Genomic DNA, 26,790 nt, shown 5'->3' with positions numbered 1-26,790 from the left:
AATTCCTAAAACCAGTCAGAGGCTCTGCATGGTGCTCCCAAACCTGCATGTTGCCTTGCAGACTCGAGCCACACAGTCCCATTCCTTGTCCCCACTCTCCCACCCCCCTCCCAGGGCCAGCATCCCTGTAAACCCCATTCTCATGGGGCCCACCCAGTCGAGTGAGCTCTGAAGCTGAGCTTCCCATTCCACCCCACCCCCTCCACCCACACAGCTGAGCTCACCCAGCCTGCCTCTTTTGCAACTTTCCCAAGTCTGTGCATGAAAGAGAGGAGGAAAACAGAAGGACGTTGCTTGGCATCGACAAACCGTTCTGATCCAAAGCCTTTTTCCTCTGAACGGCCTGAGACCTCTGCTCTAAGAGGAAACCCCCAGACTCAGAGAGCACGCCGCCTGCCCTCATTTGCCGGATGCTAGGCAGCCACAGCTGTAAGTGCCTTGGAAGTTTTTTTCGGTTCTTCTGTCTGTCCCAGAGACCCCAGAGGTACTGAGCTTTGGGGGTGGGAGAGAGGGAGTAGAGGCAAGGAATGCAAGGATGAGGCTTTGAATCTGACAGCTGCAGGGCTCAGATCCAACCTAAAGACCCCCCCATGCCAGAGAAACGTCTAGGGCATGGCAGGGAGCCAGGCAGAGAAGACTTCCCCGCCCAGCCCAGGGAGCTGGGGCCCGGCTCAGGGCTCTGCTCAGGCCATCAGCCTCAGCGGGAGGACATGGCCGGCTGGCTCAGCAGAGAGGGTACAGCCAGCTCCCTGGGTCACCTTGCCACATCGACAGGGCGCCTTCTTGGGTGGAAGCTGTTGGCCAAAGGGTCTCATTGGGGAAGGAGGAACTCCTAGAACAGGAAAGTGTCCCTCTTGTTCTAAATCATAAACATGTCTCCTGGCACGGCTCTCCAATCCTAGGCAAGCAATGAACAGAATTGGACAGATGTGAGTTAGTCTCAGTTTGCCACTAACCAGTTCTTGACTCAGGAATCCAATGAACTATGATGGCATTTTGTAAACAGCTAAGTGCCCTATTAATGCAATTGCTAGGCATTGTGCATTAATGAAAATAATTCATTTGAGCTTGTCAATTGATGTCCCACCACACAAGTCCCATAGAGATAGAAACTTGTCTGTATCCTCAGATCTACACAGTGCTAATGCATAGTAGGCACATAGTACATGTGCTGGGTGAATGGGCAGCTGGATGGACAGATGAATGGATGGATAAATGGAAGGATAACGAGGGGCACCTGGGTGGCCTAGTAGTTGTCTGCCTTTGGAAGGTTACATGGACAGGTAGACAGGTGGGTGAATAGATAACTGGATGAACAGATGAGGATGGATGAATGAATGACTATTGAAGATTTAATATTTGCCTCATGAGCCAGGCTCTATGGAGGGATAGAGAAGTGGGAGGAGTGTCCTGTCCTCTGAGCACTGATAGTCTACTTAAGGAGACAGGACTAATACTTCCAAAGAACTTCAAGAACAAGAGCGAACATGGAGCCTTCTGAAACCAGGGCCCTGGGTGCTCTTCCTGGAGGGAGCAGGTCTGGACCTGCTGGGATTTAGAAGGCGGAAGAGTGAGCATCCCCGCAAGGCTTTGTGCTTTATAGATAGCTTCCTTTCAAAGACAAACTTTGTTCCCATGATTATAAATCCCATTATTTTTAGGGTGGATATATTTGTCATTTTCTAAGACGTGGAGCAGGAAGGGGAGACACTGAAAGCTGGGTATTTAGTAGACCGCCTGCTTCAGCCCTCTCATCTGCCCCTGCTCACTGGCCTCCTGATCAGCAGAAAGAACACTTCACCCAACACCACTGAGGTGGGAAATGGTACCTGGGTCCTGGTTGGGGCCAGTGGGGTAGGGAGAGAAGGGGAGTGGGGAGGGGAAAGCAGAGCAGATCCAAAAGTTCTTATAAGACTGGCCCTACGCCCTAAGGCTGTGGGGGGGAGGAGGCATCAACTCAGTCTCTCTTACTCCCCAGGGACTGAGCTATACAGTAGCTTTGGTGGGTGGGCAGGGCTCCAGGCTTAGAAGGACTGCCAGGGAGAGGGGACTTAGTCACATGCCATGGAGAGTGAGTGGCCTGTTAATTCTGCTCTGGGTGGACCTGCACTGGCTGAAGGTAGGGCCCTGCCTTCCAAGCCTGCTTTTCTCTGTTATTTAACAGTAGAAGGTGATGACTCAGTCTAGCCTCTAGGACGATGCCCTAGTTCGAAGCCTCTGAGGTAGCTGAGTGGGAGGAGGCTTGAAAGGACAGCTATTGCCAAATTCCAGCCAAGGGCTGAGGCCAGAGGACATAGGAAAGGACTTCAGCCACCATTTGAAATCTGCATATGCCTCCTTGTTAGCCCAGCCAGTGTCTACCTCCCTGCCACCTTTCCTCACCAGTGACACTGTCCCGATCACCCTCTTGTTGCTGCTAGTTATCCTGGGTCCAAGGATCAGGCTCTTTTAAATAGCAAGCTCAGCAAATTCTGCCCTTCTGAGCATGGGGTAGGGGATCTGCAGGAGCAGGATACTTTAAGGGCACATCCAGGGGAAGGGGATTGGGGGAGGGGGTGGAGAGGGAACTCAGAGTCAAGGCCAAAGTGAGTCACAAGGGTGTGGAAAAGAAAAGACAGTAAACTTCAGAAGGCCTGGCATGTGGCAGAAGAATTGAGCCTGTTTTATGTGGCCCCAGGAGAAATCCACCGCTAGAGGAGGGAAGAAACTCTGTGGGGACAGGTCTAGCTCCATCTTTCTATGAATGGGGTCGAGATGGCTCAAGCACTGGGTGGGGGATTGGACTGGATCATCTTGGAGGTTCCTCCTACAGTGTGCTGGAGCAGGCTCCACACCAGTAGATTTAAATCAGACATGGTGGGAGCGTCTACACCACAGAAAGTGGTCGGTACCACAAATCAGGTCCTTGCCCCCCCCCCGCCCCACGCAATTGTTAACCATTTATCTGGGTTTTCCCCGACTGGGGGAACCTGTTGTCCTATAAGAAATGACACGTTACCCTGCAGAATAAGCCACAGCCATGACAATGTCTGTTTTACCCATGAGAGAACAAACTTACTAAGGTCAGGCAATCCACCCAAGGTCATGAATATATGGAGGCACGATAGAACTCTGACTCCAAACCTTATGATCAGTCCCCGCTACTAGGTCACCTCCCTCTCCTGCCCCAGACGCAAAGTGATTTGTCTTGTCAGGAAGTCACACTCAGATGACTTTGGGCTGCCACTCGTCCCTGTGTTCTTTTTAAAGAAATTTTGAGGTTTTACGTTTGATATTATTTAATTAGAGTAACAACTGAGCCTCATGTAACAAATTTTAGAACAAGACATATGTAAAATAAAACAATAGCTCCTAGCTTCTAGTTTACCTTTCGCTGCCTCCTATTAATCATTTAGTGTGTATCTCTCCACAGCTTCCTGTGTCTACAGGGCAAGCACAAACATAATATTAAGTGTATGGTCAACACATGGGAGGTTTTTATACAATCAAGATTATGTCATACAAAATGTTCAGGGATGTTCTTTTTCACTTCAATTGTTACCATATTTTTCTTCCTCATTACTTCACTCTTTTTAAAATTGTCAGTATTCCAAACTCTGAACAGATTATAATTTATGCAGAGAATCTCTGATGGATGGATACTAGGTCACAACAGTGTTCTCCAGCAATCATCTTTATACAAAGGGGTATTTGAACATAGGCGTATTTTCTGTAGGACAAATTCCTAAAATTAGAAGCTAGGGTATTAAATTCTGATATTGTGGGCAGCCCCGGTGGCGCAGTGGTTTAGCGCCGCCTGCAGCCTGGGGTGTGATCCTGGAGGCCCGGGATTGAGTCCCACATCCGGCTTCCTGCATGGGGCCTGCTTCTCCCTCTGCCTGTGTCTCTGCCTCTCTCCTCGCTCTCCCTGAATGAATAAATAAATAAATCTTTAAAAAAAAATTCTGATATTGTCAAATTTCCCTCCAAAAAAGGCCATGCTATTCATAGCGTTTCAGTGATATGCAACAGTACTTCCCCTATAAATTTGCCGACACTTAATGATACCACCAATCTTTTTAATTTTTGCCACTCTCTAGAGAGAGAAAAAAAGATATTTTTCAATTTTGTATATCTCTAAAAATTACTAAGTTTCAGTATCCTTTCAAAGCTTACTACTTATCATTCATAAGACTTCTGTTGGTTACTTACTCATATTCCTTCCCACTTTTATGTTGTATATTATCTTCTGCTATTTGTACAGCGCTTCCCAGGTAGTGGATATTGACTCTCTGTTATATGTACACACTGTCTGCCTCCCCTGCTCTCACCCCAAATTCCCCTTCGTAAGCACACAAGCTCCACTGAAGGTTTCAAATCCATACCACCCAACACCCGAGCCTTGCTGACAGGGGCACCAAGTGGCAGGTATGTGATCCTTGTTCTAGTTTTATGGAAGACAGTAGAATAAGCAGGTAAGAGTATGGTCTGTGGAGTTGGGCCTGGATTCAAATCCCAGCTCCCAAACCAGGCCCTACCTATAGGCTGTGCTTTTATTTTTTTTTAGGCTGTGCTTTTAGAGAAAATCTACTTCACATCTCTAAACATCTGTTTCTTCAGTGGTGAAATAAAGACCAGTAGTGTCAGCCCCCACAGGTTCCTTCCCTGTGTTAATAATAGTCATAAAAGAGCTAATATTTTTTGAACCTTTAATTTGGGCTAGCAAATGTATTATAATAATGTATTATACATATTATAATGTATTCATTCATTTAACCTCAAAATGATGTACAAATTCACAAAGTCCTCTGCATAGTGCCTGGCGAACTATAGTGTGAGGCCTAGATAACTCCAGCATGGCAGCGTGGCTCTATCATGGTGCGTGAACACACTCCCTTCCAAGTAAACATGCCAAGTCTTGACGCTGGTGGTTAATCCTCTTACAACAGCTCTTGTTCCGAAGACCCATTCCCTCGGCTCCCATTTGTACCTCTTGTCACTTTGGCTGCTTTTCTCTCCATCTCCTCCAACTCTGCTAGGGTTTTGTTGGGGCTCACCAAACCTGAGTCCAGTGCCCCAGATCCTATGCACACAGATTCTATTGGTCCAGACTCAGGAGATCAGGAGGCAGCATGGCAGAGCAGCCTTCTCTGGCCTCCAATTCAAACCCTGGTTCACTTACTATCTGTATGGCCTTGGATGAGATATGAGTGACTTAGCTTCTCTGAGTCTCAGGTACTCAACTCATAGGATAATTGGGAGGATTCCCTAGGTTCTAAGAGAATACAAAGTTGCCTCTGGGGTGGCCTGGGGGGCTAGTTCCTTTCCCACTTGTCCCTGCCTCCCTTTGGTACCGACTCCCTTTCCAAGGCACTTCATTAACTTTTGAGGCTAAGTTAACATGTTGTATCAAAGGCTTTAAGGAAGAACACACCATGGCTCCCACTCCTCTTCTGGGGTTGTAACTGATGCTTGGAGACGTGGTGCCTTTCAGAAACTTCTGAACCATTTCTCCCTTGGGTGGTTTCCCTGTGGGCAGTGTTACCCGTTTCAAAATGCCAGCCCTGGCTAATACACCTTGAATTATCTTCTTCTGCTTGCTTGGAGCACAGGGAATGTTTGCTGAATGAAAGAATGAATCAATGGACAGTATCCTTGGTCTGATCCTCATGACCCGTCTTAAAACTTGGTTCTTCTGGGGCTCCTGGGTGGCTCAGTGGTTGAGCATCTGCCTTTGGCTCAGGTCATGGGATAAAGTTCCACATTGGGCTCCCCACAGGGAGCCTGCTTCTCTCTCTGCCTATATCTCTGCCTCTTTCTGTGTGTCTCTCATGAATAGATAAATAAAATCTTTAAAAAAAACAAAACAAAACAAAACCCTTCCTTCTTCTCCCGGCTTTCTTTCTTTCTTTCTTTTTAAATATTTATTTATTTATTTATTTACTCATGAGAGACACAGAGAGAGAGAGGCAGAGACACAGGTAGAGGGAGAAGCAGGCTCCATGCAGGGAGATGGACGCGGGATTTCTCCAGAATCGCGCCCTGGGCTGAAAGCGGTGCTAAACCACTGAGCCACCTGGGCTGCCCATTCTCCCAGCTTTCTTATCTCCATACCTTTAGCCTCACCCTTCCTTGAAGCAAACCATCCACCTTTTCCATTCACTGTTCCCAGGGTTTTGTTTACTATGTCCCCTCCCTCTGAAATATCACCCCCTAACCACAAATCTTGTTTCTTCAGGGCCCAGTTGGATTGCTCGCTTCTTTCCCTGCCCCCAAACCCCCATAGCGCTCTCTCTGTGCCTCTGTTGGGATGCTTTACAGTTTCTCTCTGGTGTAATCACTCAGCCCTGAGCTTTCTCCCATGATGACTCCCTGGTAGGATTTCCGATTTGTTCCATCTTTATGCTCGTCCCTGCATCTACTGCAGGGCTTTGCAATGCAAGAGATAGGTAGGTATTTTTGGAATGACTGTCATGCATCACCAAGAAGACCTGTTGCCCACCATGCCAATCCAGCCCTCCTAGGTTATGGCAGAAGGTCCAGTGACACCAACTCAAGCTCCTGAGACAAGCAGCTCTGAGCAGAGCCTCAAACCACCCCTGGGCCATGACGTGGCTCATGGAGAGGCACAAACAGCCCTAGCTAGGCCTCTGAGGACTTTTGATTTCACTTTGTGCTAACTAGGCACCCTCAGGCAAGCCTCTTGTGGCCAGTGAGTTACAGCTCCAGTAGATAAAGCATATTTCAACCAGAAGGGACCTTGAGTCAATTGGGGCCCAACTTTTTCATTTTCTAGTCGGAAAGCCAAGGCTCAGAAAGGGGAAGTAATTGGCCCAATGCCCTACAGTGCCAAAGTGAGAGAACTAGAACCAAGATCTCAGGACATCCAATTTAGAGCTCTTTCCAAGTACCAGGGGAAAGTCAAGCTGGCTCTTTTGAACACCTAAGCCAGGCAGAGTCAGATCAAGGTTTTCTCAGTATGCCTACCTAGTACATCCAAGGATAGAAGATTCAGGAGTTGAGAATTGTATATACATATGTGTGCATGTAAGAGTAGAACCCAAAGAGCCAGTTAAGCAAGCCCTCTGTGACAGTTTTGCTTTAGCTTGTTAAAAAATAAAAATAATTAATATGTATATGTATATATAAAATGCACACATGAACATATGTGTATTTCTCTCATAGGAGCAATTCCTGTTTGATATGTTTGTTATTTTAAAAATGAAACATACTAAAAAGCACAGAAAACATGATAAATTGTGTAATCTCCTACTACCCAGAATTAACCACTTAAATTTGTTGTATATTTCGCTCTTAACATTTTTGTATGCAAGTAGGAACTCATGTTCATATCTGGGGTGGTATCATATACACAGTTTAGTGTCTTCTGTCTTTCATTTAGACCCTATAAGGGGCACCTGGGTGGCTCAGTCAGTTAAGCGTCCACATTTGGCTCAGGTCATGATCCCTGAATCCTAGGATCAAGCCCTGAGCAGAGAGCCTGCTTTTCCCTCTCCCTCTGCCCCTCCCCCTGCTCATACTCTCTCTATATATAATAATAAATAAGATCCTTAAAAAAATCTTTAGAGCCTATGGCATAAGCATTTTCCCACATTAAAATAATATTCTCGAAAATTCCATGCTAATAGTTCATTGCATGCCATGATTTATTAAACCACTTCTTTGTTATTAGATATTTATAAATAATACTAAAAAAGAACATTCTTGAACAAAAATCTTTGCCTTCATTTCAGATTATTTCCTTAGGACAAATTCCTAGAAGTGGAAGGCAGGAACATTTTTAAGGTTGTCAATACTTGCTGCCAAGTGGCTTTCCAGAAACATGTACCAATTATACCCGCCACCAGCTGCATTGGAGAAGAGCCTTTTGATTCTGTGATTGCAGCAACACCTCGAGCTGGGGGAGGGGCACTGTCCCATCCAAAGCCTCTCTCTCTGGCAGTCCTGACAATGGACCCCTTGTCCTGCCCCCATCCCCTCTTCCCACACCGCCTTCCATCCCTGGCTCCAGGCTTGACTGTCCTCAAGGCCTCTGTTCAGTCCAGTCCGGTCTTCTTGGCGCTCCAGGCTGCCTCCAAGAGCAGGGTTGGTAAAGCTGAAGGGTGAGAGATGTGCCTGTCCTGTGAGGCTATCACACTTCCAGCCTTGGGGAGGTCCCAAGAGGAAGTTGCAGGGGTAGGGGTGGGTTAGGGTTGCTGATTATCCTTCTCTTTTGGAGAACAACCCCACCTGAGTCCTGGGCCCAGAGCAGGGATCTGCACATCAAGGAAGGGAAGGTAGAGGCCAGCTTCAACAACGATGGCTGCAAGGGACTCTGGGCAGCATGCAAATGACATCCATTTCCCTACAGGCTCTGAAGCCCCTCCATGAATCCCAGGAAGAAGGTGGACCTGAAGCTCATCATCATTGGAGCCCTGGGGTAAGCCAAAATCAACTCAGGGTGTGGGGGTTGGGAAGCAGCCCTTACCCAAGGGCAGGGAGACCTCCTGAATATTTCTTACCTACCATGGGTTCCTTTCTGATTCAGCATAGCACCAGGGAGGCCATCCCACCCCAAGGAAGAGAACTCAAATGGGCAAAAGAGCCTGAGAGTAGGGCCACTTGGTTTCTGGTTTATTTGGATGGGTCTGTACTTTTAGAGTCCATTTCCTAAACCCTTCTGCTCACTGGAGTCCTTGGACTGAAAATGTCAGAAATTCAGAATCTTGGAGAGATGGCAACAAGAGGGGCAAGGCAAGATTCTGAGAATGGTATAGGTGTGTGTATGTATGTGTTGTTCACACATGTCTGGGGTTTTTTCCTCAGCGTAGGAAAGACCTCCCTCCTCCACCAATATGTGCACAAGACATTTTATGAGGACTACCAGACCACACTGGGGGCCAGCATTCTCTCCAAAATTATCATACTGGATGACACAACTTTGAAGCTACAGGTGAGCAGCCCTGCCTTTCCCTCTTCAGCATGCATACCTGAAAATCATCCCACATCCCCTAGATAGCCACTCACATAGCCGTGTGCACAAGGAGCTACAAAGGTTTAGAACAGCTGAGTTCAACAAACTTCAACTCATGAACCGGATGTGGTCCACCACCTGTTTTTATAAGTAACATTTTATTGGAACCCAGCCATGTCCACTGTTAGTTATGGTCTATGGCTGCTTTCACACTACAACAGCAGAATTGAGTAGTTGCAACAGATAGTATGGTCTGCAAAGCCTAAAATATTTACTATGTGTCCCTTTAAGAAAAAAAATTGCTGATCCCTGGTCTGGGGGGAGAAAAAAAAGGACAAATCCAGGGGTTGGGAGGCCCTACTCCCTAGCCTCAGGTTCACTGGAAATTTTGGTAAGTGGCCTTAAACAAGTCACTCCCAAGGCCCAAATCTGTCAGATAAGAATAACTGTGCCTGTCCTGATGACCCAGGAGAAAAATGAGAACTCAGATGTGAAAGCATTCTTGGGATGCTAACGGATAGTGCAAAGATGCTATACATGGGTGACAGGGTTAAGATGCCCGTGTGTAAAAGGACCACAAGCACCTGTTCCAGGGCTGTCTGCTTCCTACCCAGAAAAGGAAAGTTTGACATCAAATAACCCAGTTGGGCCTACCTCCAGGCCCTCATCACAGCCCTATGTGGCGGCTACTCTTTCCTTCCAGATCTGGGACACAGGCGGACAGGAGAGGTTCCGCTCCATGGTGTCCACATTCTACAAAGGCTCCGATGGGTGCATCCTTGCTTTTGATGTCACTGACCTAGAGTCTTTTGAAGCACTGGATACCTGGAGGGGTGATGTTCTGGCCAAAACGATTCCAATGGAAACATCCTACCCCATGGTGGTGCTGGGAAACAAGATCGATCTCGCAGACCGGCAGGTACCATCCATATTTCATTCATTCACCAAACATTGTGTGAGCATCTAGTACATGCCAGGCCCTGTGGTAGGTCCCACACATGTAGAACTGAATCAGACATAGTCCTTACCTTAAGAATCTTGACGTCTCCTAGTGGGTATGGATACTTTAAACAATGATTATGATAAATACAATGATAGAGATATACCTTGGATATTTAGGAACCACCGTGAAAGGGCGTTTACTCAAGCCCAGAATATAGAAAGGGCTTCTAGGAGAGGTAGGTTCCAGTCTGAAGAAACAGCATGAGCAAAGGCAAGAAATAGCACGATGCGAGCTGAGAAGTGAAAGCAATTTTGTTTAGAAACAGGGAATGGAAGAATTAAAGCATCAGAGGTAAGCAGGTGGAATTTGAATTAACATCTAGAACAGTATTTCTACCCAGGGTCAGACAGGGAATTGCAGTTATAAATTCTTGAATCTATAAATTTTCTGGGAAAGTAGTCAAATATATTTTTATTAGCATAAGAGTATTCCAGATCATCTGGCTAACCGCAGGACACTTGGTCTGCTCCATGGCTACAACGACCGCATTTATGTAGGTGTTTACTGCTATAGTGGAATTGATTAGAGCTCTTTCCTTATTGCTTACTAAAGAGTAAATAATAGAGGTAGACTTAATTTGTAAAAGATACTCTTGTGCCAAGTGAAGTTTAAATGACACCAAAAAGAGCCATTTGAACAAGGTTTTCAAATAGAGAAAAGAAATGAAGAACTGCCATCATATTTGAGCTATGTTTTCACACTAGTTCAAATGGAGAAAAGGAAAGAACCGAGGCATTTTTAAAATGATGGATAAAAAAATAAAATAAAAAAAAATAAAATGATGGATAGATGCATGGATGGATGGGTGGACAGACAGACAGATGGACAGGTTGGATGGATGGATGGATGCATGTATGCATGGATGGATGATGGTGCTTCCAATGAAGCTACCACCATCATTAAGAAGAGCCTTTAGATGTGCTTGAGATTTTTAGGTGACTTTAGATGTGCTGAGTTTAAGGAACTTGTAGTACAACTAATTACAGATGACCATGGGCTGTGGAACATACAAGAATAAAACTTCAAAGGTGATGCTTGTGCTGGAAACAGAAATCTAGGCATCATCAATTCTATGGTCACTTCAGGTCGCAAATTTAGCGTCAATTCTCTAACATCCAGTCTCAGATAATAATCAAAGTCCTAAGTTCATTAAAGGGCAAGGTATCTCCCTTTCATTTTCCCACTATAGGTGAGACACTGTGGTCTAGGCGGGGGAGGAATGGTCCTTTGCCTCTTGTTGCTAACTTTATGTGTCCACACTTTTTGCCATTCTCCGGGTAATTCTGGTTTCAAACTCTGTCAGAAATGAAGCAAGAAGAGGGAGAAGAAGTCAGGTTAGCAGGAAAATCCTGTTTGATGGGTACTGTCACAAGATAGTTTGTATTCTCTGGCCCCAGCAGCTGTTTCAAGTGGTCTCTCCCATGGGTCACCTTTGGGTCCTTAAGAAGCCTTCACTGAGAGCATTTAACTGTACCTCCTAAGACGAGTGTCTCACATTTTCCTCCTCTGTCTCCTCATCTCCTGATTTTTCATCCTCCACCCAACTGGGGGCACCACATCCTGTAGGCAGTCTTCCTAATGGGGTTTACAACAGCTCCAGGCTGGCTAGCTCTCTCTGTAGAGCCACCTCCTTCACAAGGCTCACCCACAAATCCTGCCTCCCTGTAGGAGCAAGCACAATTCGTTCACACAGAGTCTGTTCTCTATCTGCCCTGTTGCCTTTTGCCTTAGCTCCCTTGGGTGCATGTCAGGCACCTGTCCACTGTATCCACCGAACTCCAGGGGTCGTATGTTAAGCTTTTCAAGTGGCCTCCTAGGGATCCCTGGGTGGCGCAGCGGTTTGGCGCCTGCCTTTGGCCCAGGGCGCGATCCTGGAGACCAGGGATTGAATCCCACGTCGGGCTCCCGGTCCATGGAGCCTGCTTCTCCCTCTGCCTCTGTCTCTGCCTCTCTCTCTCTCTCTCTCTCTCTCTCTCTCTCTCTCTCTCTCTGTGACTATCATGAATAAATAAAAAAAAAAAATTCAAGTGGCCTCCTAGAAGCCTTCTTTTAGCTAGAGGTGAGCTTTACCTAGTCTCCCTCTTGCGAGAAGGGAAGATGTATACCCAAAACACAACTCTCTCCAAAGAAATCCTTTCTAATCTTCCTTTCAATCTTTTTATATCCATGTTGTGGGTTTTAGAGTCACCTAACAATTTCTGGGTCATGAAGCTTTGGAAACATGTGAGATCCCAGGGTGATCTGTCTCCCAACCTACTTTATATCTGACATCTATCAGATTGCAGCACCTTTACAGAAACTTCCATTTTAACATCCTGTTTCATGAGTCTGTAGGTCATAGGATGGGAAGTTGAGAGAGTCCAAGGCTGAGAGTCTGATTTTTTCTCACTGAAATCAGAGGCACCATCTTCTGTTGAGCAGGAGGAGGAAGGGAACCAAGTAGAAGTCTCAGGAATCGTGGTGAAGCTTTGCCAGTTATTTTGGAGAAAGTCAAGGACAAAGATTAGAACTAGTGGGTGACACTAGGGGCTCAGTGAAAAAAAGGAGACCAGGAATTAGAGCTGGCATCTGGGCTGGGTTTTTCTCCAGCAGCCACTTGTGGGTTGAGAGCCAGGAATGAGGGACCTGGGACTCAGGTGTTTCCAGACAAGAACAGCTGCAGAGTTGAAGTGTGGGGACCCTGACAAGCCACCAAGGAAAGAGAGACGAGGGGAGGTGTGAAGGAGCAGGCAGCTCCAGTGTCCAAGGTGGAAGGGATGAGGCAGAAGGAAGTTGAGAGGAAGGAGACTGTGTCACAGAATGGGAGGCCAGATTCAATATTTGATGGAGGTCCTGGTCAGGCCCCAGGAAGAAAAGGCTGAAGTGGAGAGAAGGTGCGTTCTGTTGGAGGCACAGGAATCGGGAGGCTGCTCTGAGAGATGGGGGCGGAGGGGCCAGGATGGAAACAGGAAGGATGGAAAGAGCAGGCGATGCCTGGGAGGGGTGGAGGGGTCCATCCAGGCCTTAGGAGAGGAGACTTGCTCTGCGGAGAGAGGAAGAAGAGAGATTTGGAAGAGGCGGAGAGGCCCCAGGCAAGGCCACCCCATCCCTGGGACCTGTGGCTGCGGGTAGGGAGATGGGCCCCTGCCCAGGCCCGCAGGGGGCACGGGGAGCCTAGGAAAAGCTGGGGCTCCGCCGAGACAGGGAGGTGAGAGCGGCCCGGGGGAGGGGGGGCAAGGGGAGCCCATCTCCCCACAGGCAGGCCCGGGGAGGGGCCCGTGGGGCAGGCAGAGTGGGCGGGAGTGGGGAGGAGGAACAGGGAGCCCGAAGAGGCGAGGCTGCGGGGCGCTGCCCCAGGGTCCCCGGTCCCAGCCCAGGGGTTGGGGAGCAGCGGAGGCAGCTGAGAGACCTGCTCTGCCCCCCACCCCCCACCCAGGCAGCCTCCTCCCGGCTCTCCCGCAGGCTCCAGCGACCTCGGCGACCTCCCGGGGGCCAGGGAGTCCCACACAGACCTCCGAGGGGCCTGGGGAGCACGGGGCGAGCCTCCTCCTACATGGAAGCCTCCCTCTTACTTTCTCCAAGGGATGGGCTGAGACAACATAGGAGTTTTTCTCACTTAATAAAAAGGAAATTACTGTTTAAAACTTTATGGCTAGAGTTAGGATGAGGAAAAAGTCTGGAGGTGGTTGGGAGTGATACCGATCCACACCCAAGGACGGGACTGTGCCCAATGCCACTGAACTGTGCGCTTAAGTATAGGTAAAATGGTACCTCTTATGTTTATGTATATGTTACCACAATAAAACAAAATACGTATGTATGCATGCATTATATATATATGGATAAATATATCACATGATTGATTTTTTTGATTGCTGACTTTTTAAAAAAAATCCCTATTCTTTCTATAGAAGGAAATAGTGGAAAAATATTAGTTTGATAGAAAGAACAGCTCTGCTAGCACCCATTCTACAAAGAATTCATTCACAAGAATGTGAATTCTTTGCTTTATGCTCAGGTAGGCAATTTCTGACTCATCACTGATCCATAACGTGGGAATTGTATTTTCTGAAAATATCCTCTGTTATTTTTGGTAGTGCTCTAAGATGTATGTGATGTATTTTGATTTTAATTTTATACAATTGGTCCTTTAAAATGAATATGAGCTGGAAAGGCATCATATGTAAAATTATGCAAACCGAGCTAGTTTTGTCAAATGTTTGGCCTCTAAGAAGTAATCAAAATTATAACAGAAGGAAAATGTTAATAGTATATACATACTGCCAACCAAAAGCAAAAGTAACCAAAGTAATGCTTTCAAAACTTCCTTATTTCCCAAGTCCCCACATACTACACTCTGAGTTGATTTCCACAGTCAGAGCCTAAAGGATAAAGAACTATTATTTTATAAATAAATAAAAGACAAGGCAATTTAAACAATCATGAAACTGTAACAAGAACTGGAAGTGGATAGTGAAAGGCGCTGGCTGGGTGGCTTTCTTCCCAGGCAGGCCGGTTGAGGTGGAGTGGGGAGGAGGAAGGGTACAAAAAAAAGTTAATTTGCAACATAATCTCAACTGACAATTTGAAGTGTGTATTTAACCACTTCGTATAAACGCTACAGAGAAAGATCAAGGGCAAATGAGATAAAACGTCTGTCACAACCAGGCACCAGACAGGTCCTGTCACTGTCCAGTGGGAGAGAAGGGAGCCGAGACCAGCAGGTTGCTGCTGCAGGCTTGTCTTCCCAGCTCTGTTGCTGGGTTCCTTGGTCACTAATGGGGCTTCTGCTTCTCACGCCATGAAATATAAAGAATATCTCTACATCCTGGAGAAGCAGAGGCCTTGACTTCTTTTCACTTGACTTCAGTTTTTACTGCAACTCCTGCATGTCGCTGCTCTTTTCAGTCAAATGCTCATCACCTGGTGGGGGCAGAGGGATGGGGGTGGATAGAAAAAGGAAAGCACTATAGGAAGTGTAAGTCTGGTCCTTACACTTGAGGACTTTTTTTTGTTTTAAGATTTTATTTATTTACTCATTAGAGACACACAGAGACGTAGAGGGAGAAGCAGGCTCCCTGTGAGGAGACTGGTGTGGAACTCGATCCCAGGACCCTGGGATCACGACCTGAGCCAAAGACAGATGCTCAACCACTGAGCCACCCAGATGCCCCACACTTAAAGATTTTTGAAAGATAGGAAGCCCTTTGCATTTCTAAGGCACCACCCAGGTACAATGTGTTAGTTTCTAATGCTTATTTATTTGTGGTTACTGGTAAGGACAAGACAAATCACCAGCCACCCTTGACCCTTCCTCCAAAGAGTTTAGAATGTTCCTGAACTGTGAGGCTTCTTGGTTGCTCACCAGGCCTTGGGCATCTGAGCTCCACGAAAGGAAGCTGTCCTGGACAGTTCCTGGGCCCTTCCCATATAGGCAAGAGGGTCTAGGAGATCAGAGGCCAAGACCAAAGCCTGGGGTCCCCCCAAAAAAGCCTGGGCATGCAGTGTGGAGGTGTCTGCTAGCCCCCCAAAGGACAGGCTGCTTAGCTGACCCCAGGCTGCACCCTCTAGTCTCAAGTGGAGAGCCTCCCAATGCCGCCGCAATGCTGGTGTCAGCAGAGGCATTGGGGGAAACAGCTGTGACCCCCTGGTATTGCCGTCACTCTTGAGACCAGGGAAGCAGGAACCAAAGAGACAAGGGCCAGTGATGCTTCCTTTAATCCTTTAATCCAGATGAGACAGTCATTCCTAGAACCTGCAAGAGTGAGGGAGGCAGTCTCTGATAACCGCCCCCCCCCCCCCCCGCCCGGCCCCGGCCACTCTGTCTTCTGGGAGAGAAACAGTGTCCTTTCTCCGTGATAAAAACCCCGGCTCCCTTAAGTAAAACGAAATCATGGTTATAAAGTACCAAGCACAGCAAATGTTCAATATGGAGCCATTTCCTCCTCCCTGAATTAATTAATTAGGCATTAAATTAAATGGCTCCAATTGTCTTTGGAAGTAACTCACCGGGCTGCCAGGCACTTTCCAAACCAACATGCTCAAACTCTGATCTGCCGTTTGCAGTGAGATAGAGATGTCCTCATTCCACCTGTACCTAGTGGCCCATGGTGCCAGGCCAAGAGCTGAGCTCAAGGAGCTGATGGTCTAGTGGGAGAGGCAGAAGGGACACAGTCCTCCTGCGGTGCCCTGAAGAGGGCAGCTCCGATGCCACCAGGCCCTGAGCTGGGCTCCGTTCAGCTCTGCATTCTTTTTTTTTTTTTTTTTTTAAAGACTATTTATTTATTCGTGAGAGACACAGAGAGAGGCAGAGGCACAGGAAGAGAGAGAAGCAGGCTCCTCGCAGGGAGCCCGATGCGGGACTCGATTCTGGGACCCCAGGATCACACCCTGGGCTGAAGGCAGATGCTCAACCGCTGAGCCTCCCAGGGATCCCCAGCTCCGCCTTCTCAGCTGTGTGATCTGAGGCAGGTCGCTAAACCCCTCTGAGCCTCGGTGTTCTTATCTATAAAGTGGAGCTAATAAGACCCCCCCCACGGGGTCTTTGGCAGGACTGCTTGAGCTAATACGACAAGCTATCTACCATGGTATCGGTCCCCTAGAAGTAGCTCATCAACAGTTCCCAGGACTCTGCCCTGGGGAAAAAGGGTTAGCAAGGACCTGAGTCGCTGCTCAGCAACAGAGCTCCCGGGCCCAGGCCCTAGCCGGCTCTGGGGACAGAAGTCCTCCACCCCTGCTCGTGGCCATCATGTTCATCTCCTTTTGGGGGGACTGATGAAGACGCCAATGGCAGAGGGGCGCCTAATGTGGGCCTTAGGAAAGCAGCATAGTTCAGCGGGCTCTAATTCTGCCAAGTTGTGTTCAAGTCCGCTCAACCCCACACTCTGAGCACAGTCCTCAGCTTCCCCATTTGGAAAATGGAGCTAACAATAAGCAGCTCGGAGATTTATGTTTTTTATTTTTTAATTTTTATTTATTTATGATAGTCACAGAGAGAGAGAGAGGCAGAGACATAGGCAGAGGGAGAAGCAGGCTCCAGGCACCCGGAGCCCGACGTGGGATTCGATCCCAGGTCTCCAGGATCACGCCCTGGGCCAAAGGCAGGTGCCAAACCACTGCGCCACCCAGGGATCCCTCGGAGATTTATGTTAAGAAAGAATGTGTGGGGATGCCTGGGTAGCCCAGCGGTTTAGCACCACCTTTGGCCCAGGGCCTGATCCTGGAGACCCGGGATCGAGTCCCACATCGGGCTCCCTGCAAGGAGCCTGCTTCTCCCTCTGCCTGTGTCTCTGCCTCTCTCTCTTTCTCTATCTCTCATGAATATATAAATAAAATCTTAAAAAAAAAAAAAAACAAGAAAGAAAGAATGTGTGTAACACATGGAAGGTTCTTGATAAATGGGAGTACTGGTGGGGATGGTGGGAGGTGACAGTGGGCAATATGATGAGGGTGGGGATGGTAGCAGCAATGATTCAGGGACAGTCTTCCTTTCATTCAGGTGCCTCAGGAGGTAGCTCAAGGCTGGTGTAAAGAGAAGGATATTCCCTACTTTGAAGTCAGTGCCAAGAACGACATCAATGTGGTACAAGCCTTTGAGATGCTGGCCAGTCGGGCTCTGTCCAGGGTGAGTGACTATGGTGGCAGCACCTGCCAGGGCCTGTCTCCGGGGATGGGAAGCTCAGGAGCTTCCAGAGAAGAACACACTGGGCACAGACAGGGGTGTGGGTAGGACAGGATTGTTCATTGTCTTAATCAGTTCCTAAGTGGGCCCAGCAGTACCCCGACTCTGACCCCAGGGTCCCGGAAGTATAAAGCTACCTTGGAGTACATAGCTGGTGGCCTCACGGTCTGGCTGATTCTAAAACATACAGTTTCTGCACCTCACCTCTGGACATTCTCATGTAGTAGGGGTCTGAGAAATGATGATCTAGTTCAATCCGGACTGGTAGGAGAGAAGCTCCACAGTGCCACGCATTTGTCCAGGTGGGAGATCAAGCCTGCGGGGGTTGCTGACACCCTCCTGTCAAACATATGTGTGGACTCCCCGTGGTTAGTGTGTCGTCTGTGCTGGGCAGTGTGCAGGGCTCAGGGCCCCTTGCCCTCCTGAGACAGTCTGATAGGCCCACATGTGGTCACAGTCCAGGTGTAAGGTGGGGAAGGATTCAGTGGGGGGCCCCAGAAGGGGGCACACAACCCAACTGTGAGGGAGGAGAGAGGGGAAGAGGGGAAGGTCAGTGAAGGCTGCCCGGAAGCAGGAGCAGGGTTTTCATCCTTTTCTGATAGGGAGTCTAGAAACTCAGAAGAGGGTTCATGAGTGATTAGCACAGGGAAGGGATCAGCTTGGCTCATCATTCTGCCACATTTAATCAGGGTGGGCTTCCCAGAAGAGGGGAGAAGCTCATTGTGGCAGTGACTTTGAATTGAGGAAAGGGGCATTGGGAGGTCGAGGGTTCCTCTATGGGGAAGTGCCTGCCCTCATCCTGGTGACCAGCTTCCCGGCCTGGTGCTGCCAGCTGCCCTGGAGAGAAGCCCTCCCACCAGGGAGAGGGCGGGGAGAAGCCCCAAGCGTGCCATCCACACATCTCAGAGCCTTCATCTCACGGTGTGCCCCCACAGACTATTTTTACGCTTCCCCTCCGGCCGCTGTCTCGTGTTAGGGGGAAGCTGGGGGTGTCCGTCTGTAGCACATGATCAAGGGGTGTGGCTTAAATGACACAGCCTGCAACGTTGGCTCTTAAGCCACAGATGGCCCTGCTCACGTCATTCCCCAGAAAGCTGAGGAATGTTATTTGACCTTGTATGGTGATGTGGGTTAAACGATCCTCCACAAACACGGTATAGTCATTGCCAAATGCTTAGTCACGGGGAAGCCTCACCAGCCCAGAGCCAGTGTCTGCATGTGGTCAGCATCCATCCTTTCTGAAGAAGGAGTGTCTTTCACTCTTAAAGTTACATCTTCCTTGCTGCGCCAACTTTCTGAAGCTTTTCTGCTGGTTTTGTCATCGTTGTTGTTGTTTTAATATCTGACTTGGCAAAAGAATAGCTTAGCAATGGCAGGTCTGGTGTCAATGGTGGAAATCTACTGATGAGAAGTTTGCAAGTCACAGGTAGGGTGTCCACAGTCATACAGGCCTGCATTTGAATCCTGCCCTCGTGCTTTCAAGTGGACTCCTGGGCAAAATGTTGTGACTCCTCTGAGTCTCGGTTTCCTCATCTGTAAAATGGAAATAATGCAATCCCATAAGCATTTATTGAGTTGTCAGGTTAGGGCTGGAGATACGGCCCTTGGTGACTCTAAGGTCAGGTAGAGAAGGAAGACATTCACAAACAAGCTATCATAGAGGTAAGTGCCCCAGACGGAGCAAGGTCAAGGCAGGGAGATGACTCAGTCGTGGCTGGTGGTGAGGGTGGGTGAGGATGCTACCCAGAGAAGTGGCATGTGACCTGGGTGTTGAAAGACAATCCGCAGTTTGCAGGTGGACATGGGAGGAGGGAGGGTGGGTGCAGGATTAGGACAGAGAGAAGGGCATGGCCAGAGGCCCGGGCACCAATCCATGGGCTCATGTAAGGAACCAGCTGTGGGTCCATCTGTAGAAGGAAAGGCGGCATGAAGAGAAGCAGGGGTGTAGGGTGAGTGAGGGAGCCCACAAGGTCAACAGCGCAGATCATGAGCACCTACCAGGACTTGGACTTCATGCTGCAGGTGCATGTTGTCCAGAAGGTGCTGCTGGACCCGAGGCACACGGGGGCTCACCAGGCACCTTGACGCCCCACAGGGCATGCCTTTTACTCAGAAACTTGAAGGAGAAATCTTTTCACATAAAACAAAACAAACATAATTACTAGAGCATAGGATGTAAAATTCTCACAGATTTTTAAAGCGAAACTAGAGTATGCACATCTCTATTTTAAAGTCAGACAAGTTTTCAAACACATTTTCTACAAAGGCCTTTCCTTGCTTCCCAGGGAGGTAGTCAGAATGTTTGAGAAGGAGATGTGAGGGTGGCAATGGGAGGGAAGCCTCAGGCTGGGGTGAGAGGAGCTGGGGCTCCAAAGCCCAGTAGATCTGAGTTTAAATCTTGGCTCAACCTCTTGCTCACTGTGTGTCTTAAAGCAACTCATGCAGCCTCCCTAAGCCACCACTTCCCTCTCTTTAAAGTACAAATAAAAGTATCTTCCTACTGGGGTTGTTGCAAGGGCCGAATAAAGCAACTCACCATACAGAGAAGGCATTAAACAAAAGATAACTTTTTAAAGAATTTTATTTAAATTCAATTTGCAACATACAGTATAACACCCAGTGCTCATCTCGTCATGTGCCCTCCTTAGTGCCCATCCCCTAGTTACCCCATCCCCCACCCACCTCCCCTTCTGGAACCCTGTTTTAAAACAGGAGCTATGTATAAGGGTTTCCGGCAGGGAGTTGCCCGCTTCATGGGGGATGAGCCCAAGGGGTGGTTGAGAAGATACTGCAGTGGTCCAAGCAGGACAGAATGGAAATGCCAGGACAGGGTGGATTAAACACTCAGGAGAGAGAACCTTAGGGGTTGATGACGGTCAAATGTAGGAAAGAAGGAATCAGGAGCTGTTTAGGTCAATGACTGGGTTCCCAGCTTGGCGATCAGAGGCATGATTGAGTAGAATGCTAGGGACCCAGCCACAGAAGAGAGGAGAAAGCAGGGGCATCACAAGAGGAGAGGGCAATGCAGTCCATCGGGGCACATGACATTCATGATTCCTCGAAACGTCCGAGTTGTGCATGAACGCTGGTTGGAAAGAGTGATTTGTGAGTTCAGCACCAGAATAGGTACTCCGCCAGCATTTCAGTAGGAAAGATGTAGGATACTTAGTTATTCCAAACTATGACTAAGAATGCCGTCATGGTCAGAGAAGGACACCACCTGCTTAAGGGGATTTGGGATGAAGAGATTTTGCTCTTGCCAAGTTGGCACTACCATCCCTGCTGGGACTGGTCAGGCCTGAGCCCCGTGACCTGCCTTGCCGCATGGAGGCCCGGTTCCTTTGAAGCTAACTGGAGACAGACATGAGGGCCATGCCCAGGAGGGGAGCAGGCTGGCTGGCTAGCAGGTAAGCTTGGTGAAACTATACAACCTTTTTGAGGTCCTCCAGATGCAGGATGGAAAGGTAGGGCCACTGAGGTGACCAGGCTGGAAGGGACAGACCGGCACAGTCACATCTCTTAGGTGCATTAAGGTACGTGCATGAGGATTCAGTGTGACTTTACAGCTCAATTCGCACGTTGCCGTTGCTGAAGGGACAGGGGCCCAGAGAAAAGAATTACGCAGGAGACGTAACTGTGTCCTTCTGGTTACTTGAAAGTTTGGTGTGAGCGAGATGATGCTATTATGAGCTGAAATGATGTCACAAATGGGAAGCACTCCGGTGACTTGGACCTGTGGAGGTGTGACTATTATTGGGTGAAGAAAGCTGGTGTGAAGACCTCAGGCTTTGCCAAGGCAACAAATGAGGAAGTTTCTCAAACCTTCCGGAGAGACAGCATTCCATTTGAATCTAGAATAAAATGCAAGGGAGCTTGGAAAGCCCAGCAGCTCCTCGGGGCATTCTAAATCTCCTTCCTGAAGGCTGGCATTGTAGACAGTGGCACAGGTTTCTGTTCATGAGGGCCTCTAGGGTCCCAGCTGGGTCTCAGGTGGACATGAGGGTGGGACACGCTGGGGGGGGGGGGGGTAAAGAATCCATAGGCCCTGCTTCCTGGGTCCAAAGGTCCGATTAGGAAAGTTCCAGACCCCAGGGAGGCACCCAGAAAATACCGAACAATAAGAGAATCCTTCTAAATCCTTCCAGGGAGAGATGGATCGCTCAGTGTAAAGGGGAACTTAGCCAGTGAGGCTCCACTCTTCCTCACTGGGAGGTTTAGAAATGTCAGAATTTTACCTACTTTTGCTCCATGGAGGGAGAGGGCCCCGCACACAGCAGAAGGGGCTAGCTGGAGGACTGGACGTGTCCGGGGCTGCAGAGGCTGGAGCCGACACGCCAGGCCTGGGCAGTGCTGGGGATAAAGAGCCACTCGGCCCTATTTTCTCTTCTCAGATACCTTGGGTGGGACTCCACTCTCTCAGGGTGAGAGCTAGGGAAGCCCTGGGGTGCCCCGGGTTGAGTTTGTCAGCAACGGGCTTGGATCCTCCCCAGCAGAAGAGGAGATCCATCTGGAGTGTGGGGACATCTCCAGAGAGACAGAGCATTGGCCGAGCATACACTGTCCCCCTCTCCCCCCCATACTAATCATTCCTGTTAAAATAATAGTTATTATTTTATATATATAAATTCTAATAACTCTAAATAATTTGGCTAGGGCTGCTTAAGGCCCATCACCCAGGCTAAGATACTGGGGCTCTCAAAAAACAAACTAGATGGCAAAGAGCTTTATCCCAGCCCAGTATCACGAACTCCGCATGGCAGGCTAGATGACCACTCAGTCTGGGGGTGGCAGTGAGTCATGGGACATGGGAAGACTGTCTCATGTATCTCGGGAGCCACCATCATCAGAATGAAGCAAGTGGGGCCTGACACCATCCCTTGGGACCCAGGGCCATCGCCTGAAGGGCCGTGACATTCCCCAGTGGTGGAGGGTGCTGCTCAGGTCCACACCCAGGTAGTGAGAGGCACTCACACACACACACACAATACAGTTGTGCGGGGCATGGATGTCTGAGCCTGGTGACTGGTGAAAGCCTGGCAGAGTAAAGAGATGGGGTCCCTCTAGGAAGAGACCCTTTAATGTGGTATATGTACAATGGAATATTCCTCAGCCATCAGAAAGGACAGATACCCACCATTCACTTCGACGTGGATGGAACTGGAGGGCATTATGCTGAGTGAAATAAGTCAATCGGAGAAGGACAAGCATCGTATGGTTTCACTCATATGGTATGTGGAATATAAGAAATAGAGAAAGGGATTATAAGGGAAGGAGGGGAAACTGAGTGAGGAAAAATTAGGGGAGGAAGACAAACCATGAGAGACTCCTAACTCTGGGAAATGAACAAAGGGTTACAGAAGGGGAGGTGGGTGAGGGGATGGGGTGATTGGGTGATGGGCACTAAAGAGGGCAGGTGATGTAATGAGCACTGGCTGTTACACTATATATTGGTAAATCAAATTTAAATAAAATTTTTTTTTTTAAAGAAGAAGGCTTTTAGCCCTAGAATTCATCTCCTGGAGGAAGGGCCTGCTTGCCCCTCACCCTGCCCTCACCCCTGAGCCAAGCAAGGGTGGGTCCTGGGAGGGAAGTTGTCAGCTGGATGGGGAGAGGCTTTCTCTGGGTGTTGTTGGGACACAAGTGTTTGGGAGAGTGGGCAGAGAAGCAAATAGACCCAGTGGAAACGCCGAGTCTACTTTAGGGAGGACAGAGGCTGTGGGAAGGGTTGAGGATTGACTGGGTTTCTCTAGGTGCCAAGGTGGTGAGTAGGGGAGGCTAGGGGGTGGACATGCCAAGAGAAGGTGGGGGTGTGGAGGGTGTTTGTGGGGAGAGGCCTCCAGCAGAAATAAGGGGTGGGTTGTCCTCATCTCTGCCTGAGGTCAAATGTCACCTCCATTACTCCCTCTGGAGAATGGAAGGCTATGGGACCAAGGCCACCCCACTGGTCCAGGCTCCTGGGAAGAAGCTGGAGGGGGTGGTGAGGAAAGAAGAGGGTGGGGAAGACAAGTGCCCACGCCCCCATCCCACCCCCGGGCCTCAGCTTCCTAACAGGGCAATAGGGAAGGAATAAAAAGCCTGACCACCAGCAGCCAGTAAGCAACAGAAAGAAGGTAAGGCTCTTTGCCTTTCAGGATGTCAACTCTGATTTCTTTTTCCCTTCCCCAGTATCAAAGCATCTTGGAGAATTACCTCACAGACTCCATCAAGCTCTCACCAGAAGACCAGTCCAGGAGTCGGTGTTGCTAATCATCCAGACTCCCGCCCTGATGCTCCGACGAAGCCCCTGGGGCCTGGGCATCCAGGCCCCCACCAGCCCCCTGCCCACTCAAGCTCAGCCCAAGCAGCCGAGGCTCTGCAGCCAGAGCCCTTGATCCCCTCGCATCTGCGCTGGGTCCAGACCAGAGTACAGCCCCTGCCTCGGGCTGAGCCCAGTGAGGATGGGGCTGGGCCCCCAGAGCCCCTGCCTGAACCCAGAGTGTCACAGCCGAATCTTGGCCCTGGAGGAGTCACAGTCCCCTCACTGGCTCCAGCCTTCCTGCTCCCCCCGCCCCCAAACACACTCCTGCTCCAGAATGCACATCTCACAGGCGGACAGGCCGGAGTCTGGACTCTGGAGTCCTACTGTCCTCTCCTGTGTACAGGTGGGCCTTCCTTGCCCATGCCACCACACACCTGCAAAGCCACAGCACAGCTGGGACAAGGGCACAGCTCAGGCTATCTTGGTGACTAGGCCAGGAAGTGAGGGCCTAGGTCTCATGTGAGGGCCTGCCTCAACCCCTGGTGGCCACTCTTCAGGCCTGGAACACTGCTCTGCTCCCTCCAGGACATAGGAAAATGCCCAGGAAAAGGCACCAAGGACCGGTTCATTCATCTCTGCTAGACACTCAGACAACTCCTCTAAATCTCTCTGAGCCTTGGCTTGCTCGTCTGTCAAATGGGGGTGGTGCGTGCCCTGCCCACATCAGACTCTATGATTCTGAGGACCAGAAGCTCCGCTTAAATCTCAGTTGCTCTTGTTGATACGCATTTATTTATTCCTTCAGCAAGTATGGTTGAGGATCTACTCTGTACCATGCATTGAGGTCCGGGGACAAATGAAACCAACAAGGACCTGCTCTCCTGGACCTGACATTCTGATAAGGTAGAGAAGCAGTACACACAGAATTTAAACAGATATTTTCCAAGAGTAGATAAGTGCTTGAACAAAGCAAGCAAGGTATTGGAATAGAAAAGGACAGGAACTGAGGTTGGTGCTATTTCAGACAAAATGGTCCTGGAGGGCTTCCCTGAGGAGGTATCCTTCGGCCCAGGACTAGAGAATGAACAGCTGACTGCCACTGGAGACAGAGCATTCCAGGGAGACGGCACAGCAGGAGCCAAGGCCCTGAGGTGAGGACAAGCTTGATGTGTTCCAAGAGCAGCGAAAGGACATTCACTGACCTGAAGACTCAAAGCTGGTGTCCCCAAGACGAGCAAAGGAGACTCCGCCCCCGGGTGGCTCCTTGATCTTCTGGTGATTGGCCTCCAGAGGGCAGCAGTGTCCTTCCCTTGCAGGCTGAGTGGCCAGTGGCCGCTGCAGGACACCTGAAAGGGAGGCTTTTCTCTCTGTGCTCATCCTCAAAGCTTGTTCTCAGGCTGTGGGATTGCTTAAGCCGGTGAGATTCGTGGGGCAGGAGAATCCCAATTTCTTAAACCTAGTAAGAAATGGGCAAAAAACTGAAACATTAATGATTCAGGCAAGAAATCCTTATCAGTGACAAATACTAGAATGAGAGACCTGGGAAACTCATGGGCTCCCTGTCCATGCAGACTCTTCTGGCATAGACAGCATGGACAGGGCCCAGCCTGAAGGGGGTGGACGAGATGACCACTCAGAGGCTCCCAGGCCGCATCATGCCCACCATGGAAGTCTCCTGTCTACACAGAGGTATCCTGCCCTGAGCTCCAAGCAGAGCTGGAATGTTAGGGTAGGACTTCTGATGTCATCTGACTCTGAAGATCCTCCCAGAGGTAGGGAATCCTGGGAGGGGAGGGGTCAGCAGGAGAGTTTGGGGAGCCTCATCTCCCCCACCCAGCTGTGGAGGAAGGACAGGCTTGTCCTGGGCAGCGGCATGGATCTGGCATATGAGCAGGTGGCGGGGAGCAAGCCACTGTCTCTGTGTCCATGGAGTGGCATTCTGCATGTCACACAGGCTCTCCTGGGAGTTCGTCAGACTGTGGATGGGATGTGTGGTGTCAGGTGTGTATCTACAGCAGCTCGTGCACCGCAGTGGACATATGAATGTTTCTAAGTGCATGCAACAAATAATAAATGTGTCCTTCTTTATTTTTTTCCTTTTTGGTATTTTGTTATTAGGTTTAAAAAGCAAACAGAGGCACCTGGGTGGCTCAGTCAGTGAACTGTCAGCCTTTAGCTCAGGTCATAATCCTGGGGTCCTGGGATGGAGCCCCACGTTATGCTCCTGGCTTAGCAGGCAACCTGCTTCTCCTTCTCCCTCTGCCTGCAGCTCCTCCTGGCTTGTACACTCTCTCTCTCTCTCAAATAAATAAATGAAATCTTTAAAAAAAAAACAATAAAATAAAGCAAAAAACAGACATGTTTCCGTAGTTCGGAATTCAAAAGATACTAAAGAGAAGACAACAAAAAAGTAAAATAGGACTGGCTTACATAACTGACGGGGCCCAGGGCAAAAATGAAAATGTCCCGTCACTTGTTAAAAAATGATTAAAAACGTCAAGACAGTGACAAAGGATCTTTAAACCGAGCACGCGGTCCTTGGAGAGTAGGTTACACACACCCTAAGCTGTCTCTGAGGAGGCAACTATGTTGTCAGGATCCTCCAGAACGACAGAGTCCCTGGCCGGGCCCACCCGGGGGGCTTGAGGATGAAGGGTCCTGTCTTTGCGAGAGCCACGTGGAGATTGGACCCCAGGCCTAAACTGAGCATTTTGAGCTCCATCCAGAGTCAGGAGCAGAACAGAACTTTCCACGTGGGAGGGCAGAGCACCCCCACTCCTGAGACTGAGACTGGCCCTCGGTACAAACCCAGTCAGACCCAGTCAGGGCGGGTGTTGGAAGCCACATGTGGGGGCTGTGACCTGGGCTAAGTGCAACCACCGGAGCGCAGAGGGTGGTGGGCAGCAGTTCCTGGGGCCCTCGGTCACCATCCCTTC

At 49.2% G+C, this 26,790-nt stretch overlaps 1 protein-coding gene across 5 annotated transcripts; it reads left to right on the top strand.

Annotated features, from left to right (window-relative positions):
- Window positions 1-199: 199 nt before the first annotated feature.
- Window positions 200-26,209, top strand: RAB7B (RAB7B, member RAS oncogene family). Of its 5 annotated transcripts, XM_025421084.3 has the most exons (7): window positions 203-429; window positions 1,662-1,815; window positions 8,351-8,419; window positions 8,806-8,932; window positions 9,657-9,872; window positions 17,434-17,559; window positions 23,782-26,209. In XM_025421084.3, the coding sequence occupies exons 3-7, from the start codon at window positions 8,367-8,369 to the stop codon at window positions 23,860-23,862; spliced, it is 603 nt and encodes a 200-aa protein (XP_025276869.1). In that variant the 5' UTR covers window positions 203-429; window positions 1,662-1,815; window positions 8,351-8,366; the 3' UTR covers window positions 23,863-26,209. The 5 variants fall into 5 exon arrangements, with proteins under 5 accessions (XP_035566956.1, XP_025276869.1, XP_025276867.1 ...); XM_025421082.3 differs by lacking the exon at window positions 1,662-1,815 and having other exon boundaries at window positions 205-429; XM_025421081.3 differs by lacking the exons at window positions 203-429; window positions 1,662-1,815 and adding an exon at window positions 8,005-8,085.
- Window positions 26,210-26,790: the final 581 nt, after the last annotated feature.

Source organism: Canis lupus, chromosome 38 (assembly GCF_003254725.2).
Source record: "Canis lupus dingo isolate Sandy chromosome 38, ASM325472v2, whole genome shotgun sequence".
Classification (NCBI taxonomy): Eukaryota; Metazoa; Chordata; class Mammalia; order Carnivora; family Canidae; genus Canis; species Canis lupus.
Note: the sequence above shows the minus strand (reverse complement) of the source record. Positions and strands in the feature narration are given on the sequence as shown.

Coding starts and splice junctions, on each gene's coding strand:
- RAB7B (XM_025421084.3), top strand. CDS start 8,367: ATGAATCCCAGGAAGAAGGTGGACCTGAAGCTCATCATCATTGGAGCC. Junction 9,873..17,433: donor TCGATCTCGCAGACCGGCAG/GTACCATCCATA, acceptor CCTTTCATTCAG/GTGCCTCAGGAGGTAGCTCA. Junction 17,560..23,781: donor CCAGTCGGGCTCTGTCCAGG/GTGAGTGACTAT, acceptor TCCCTTCCCCAG/TATCAAAGCATCTTGGAGAA.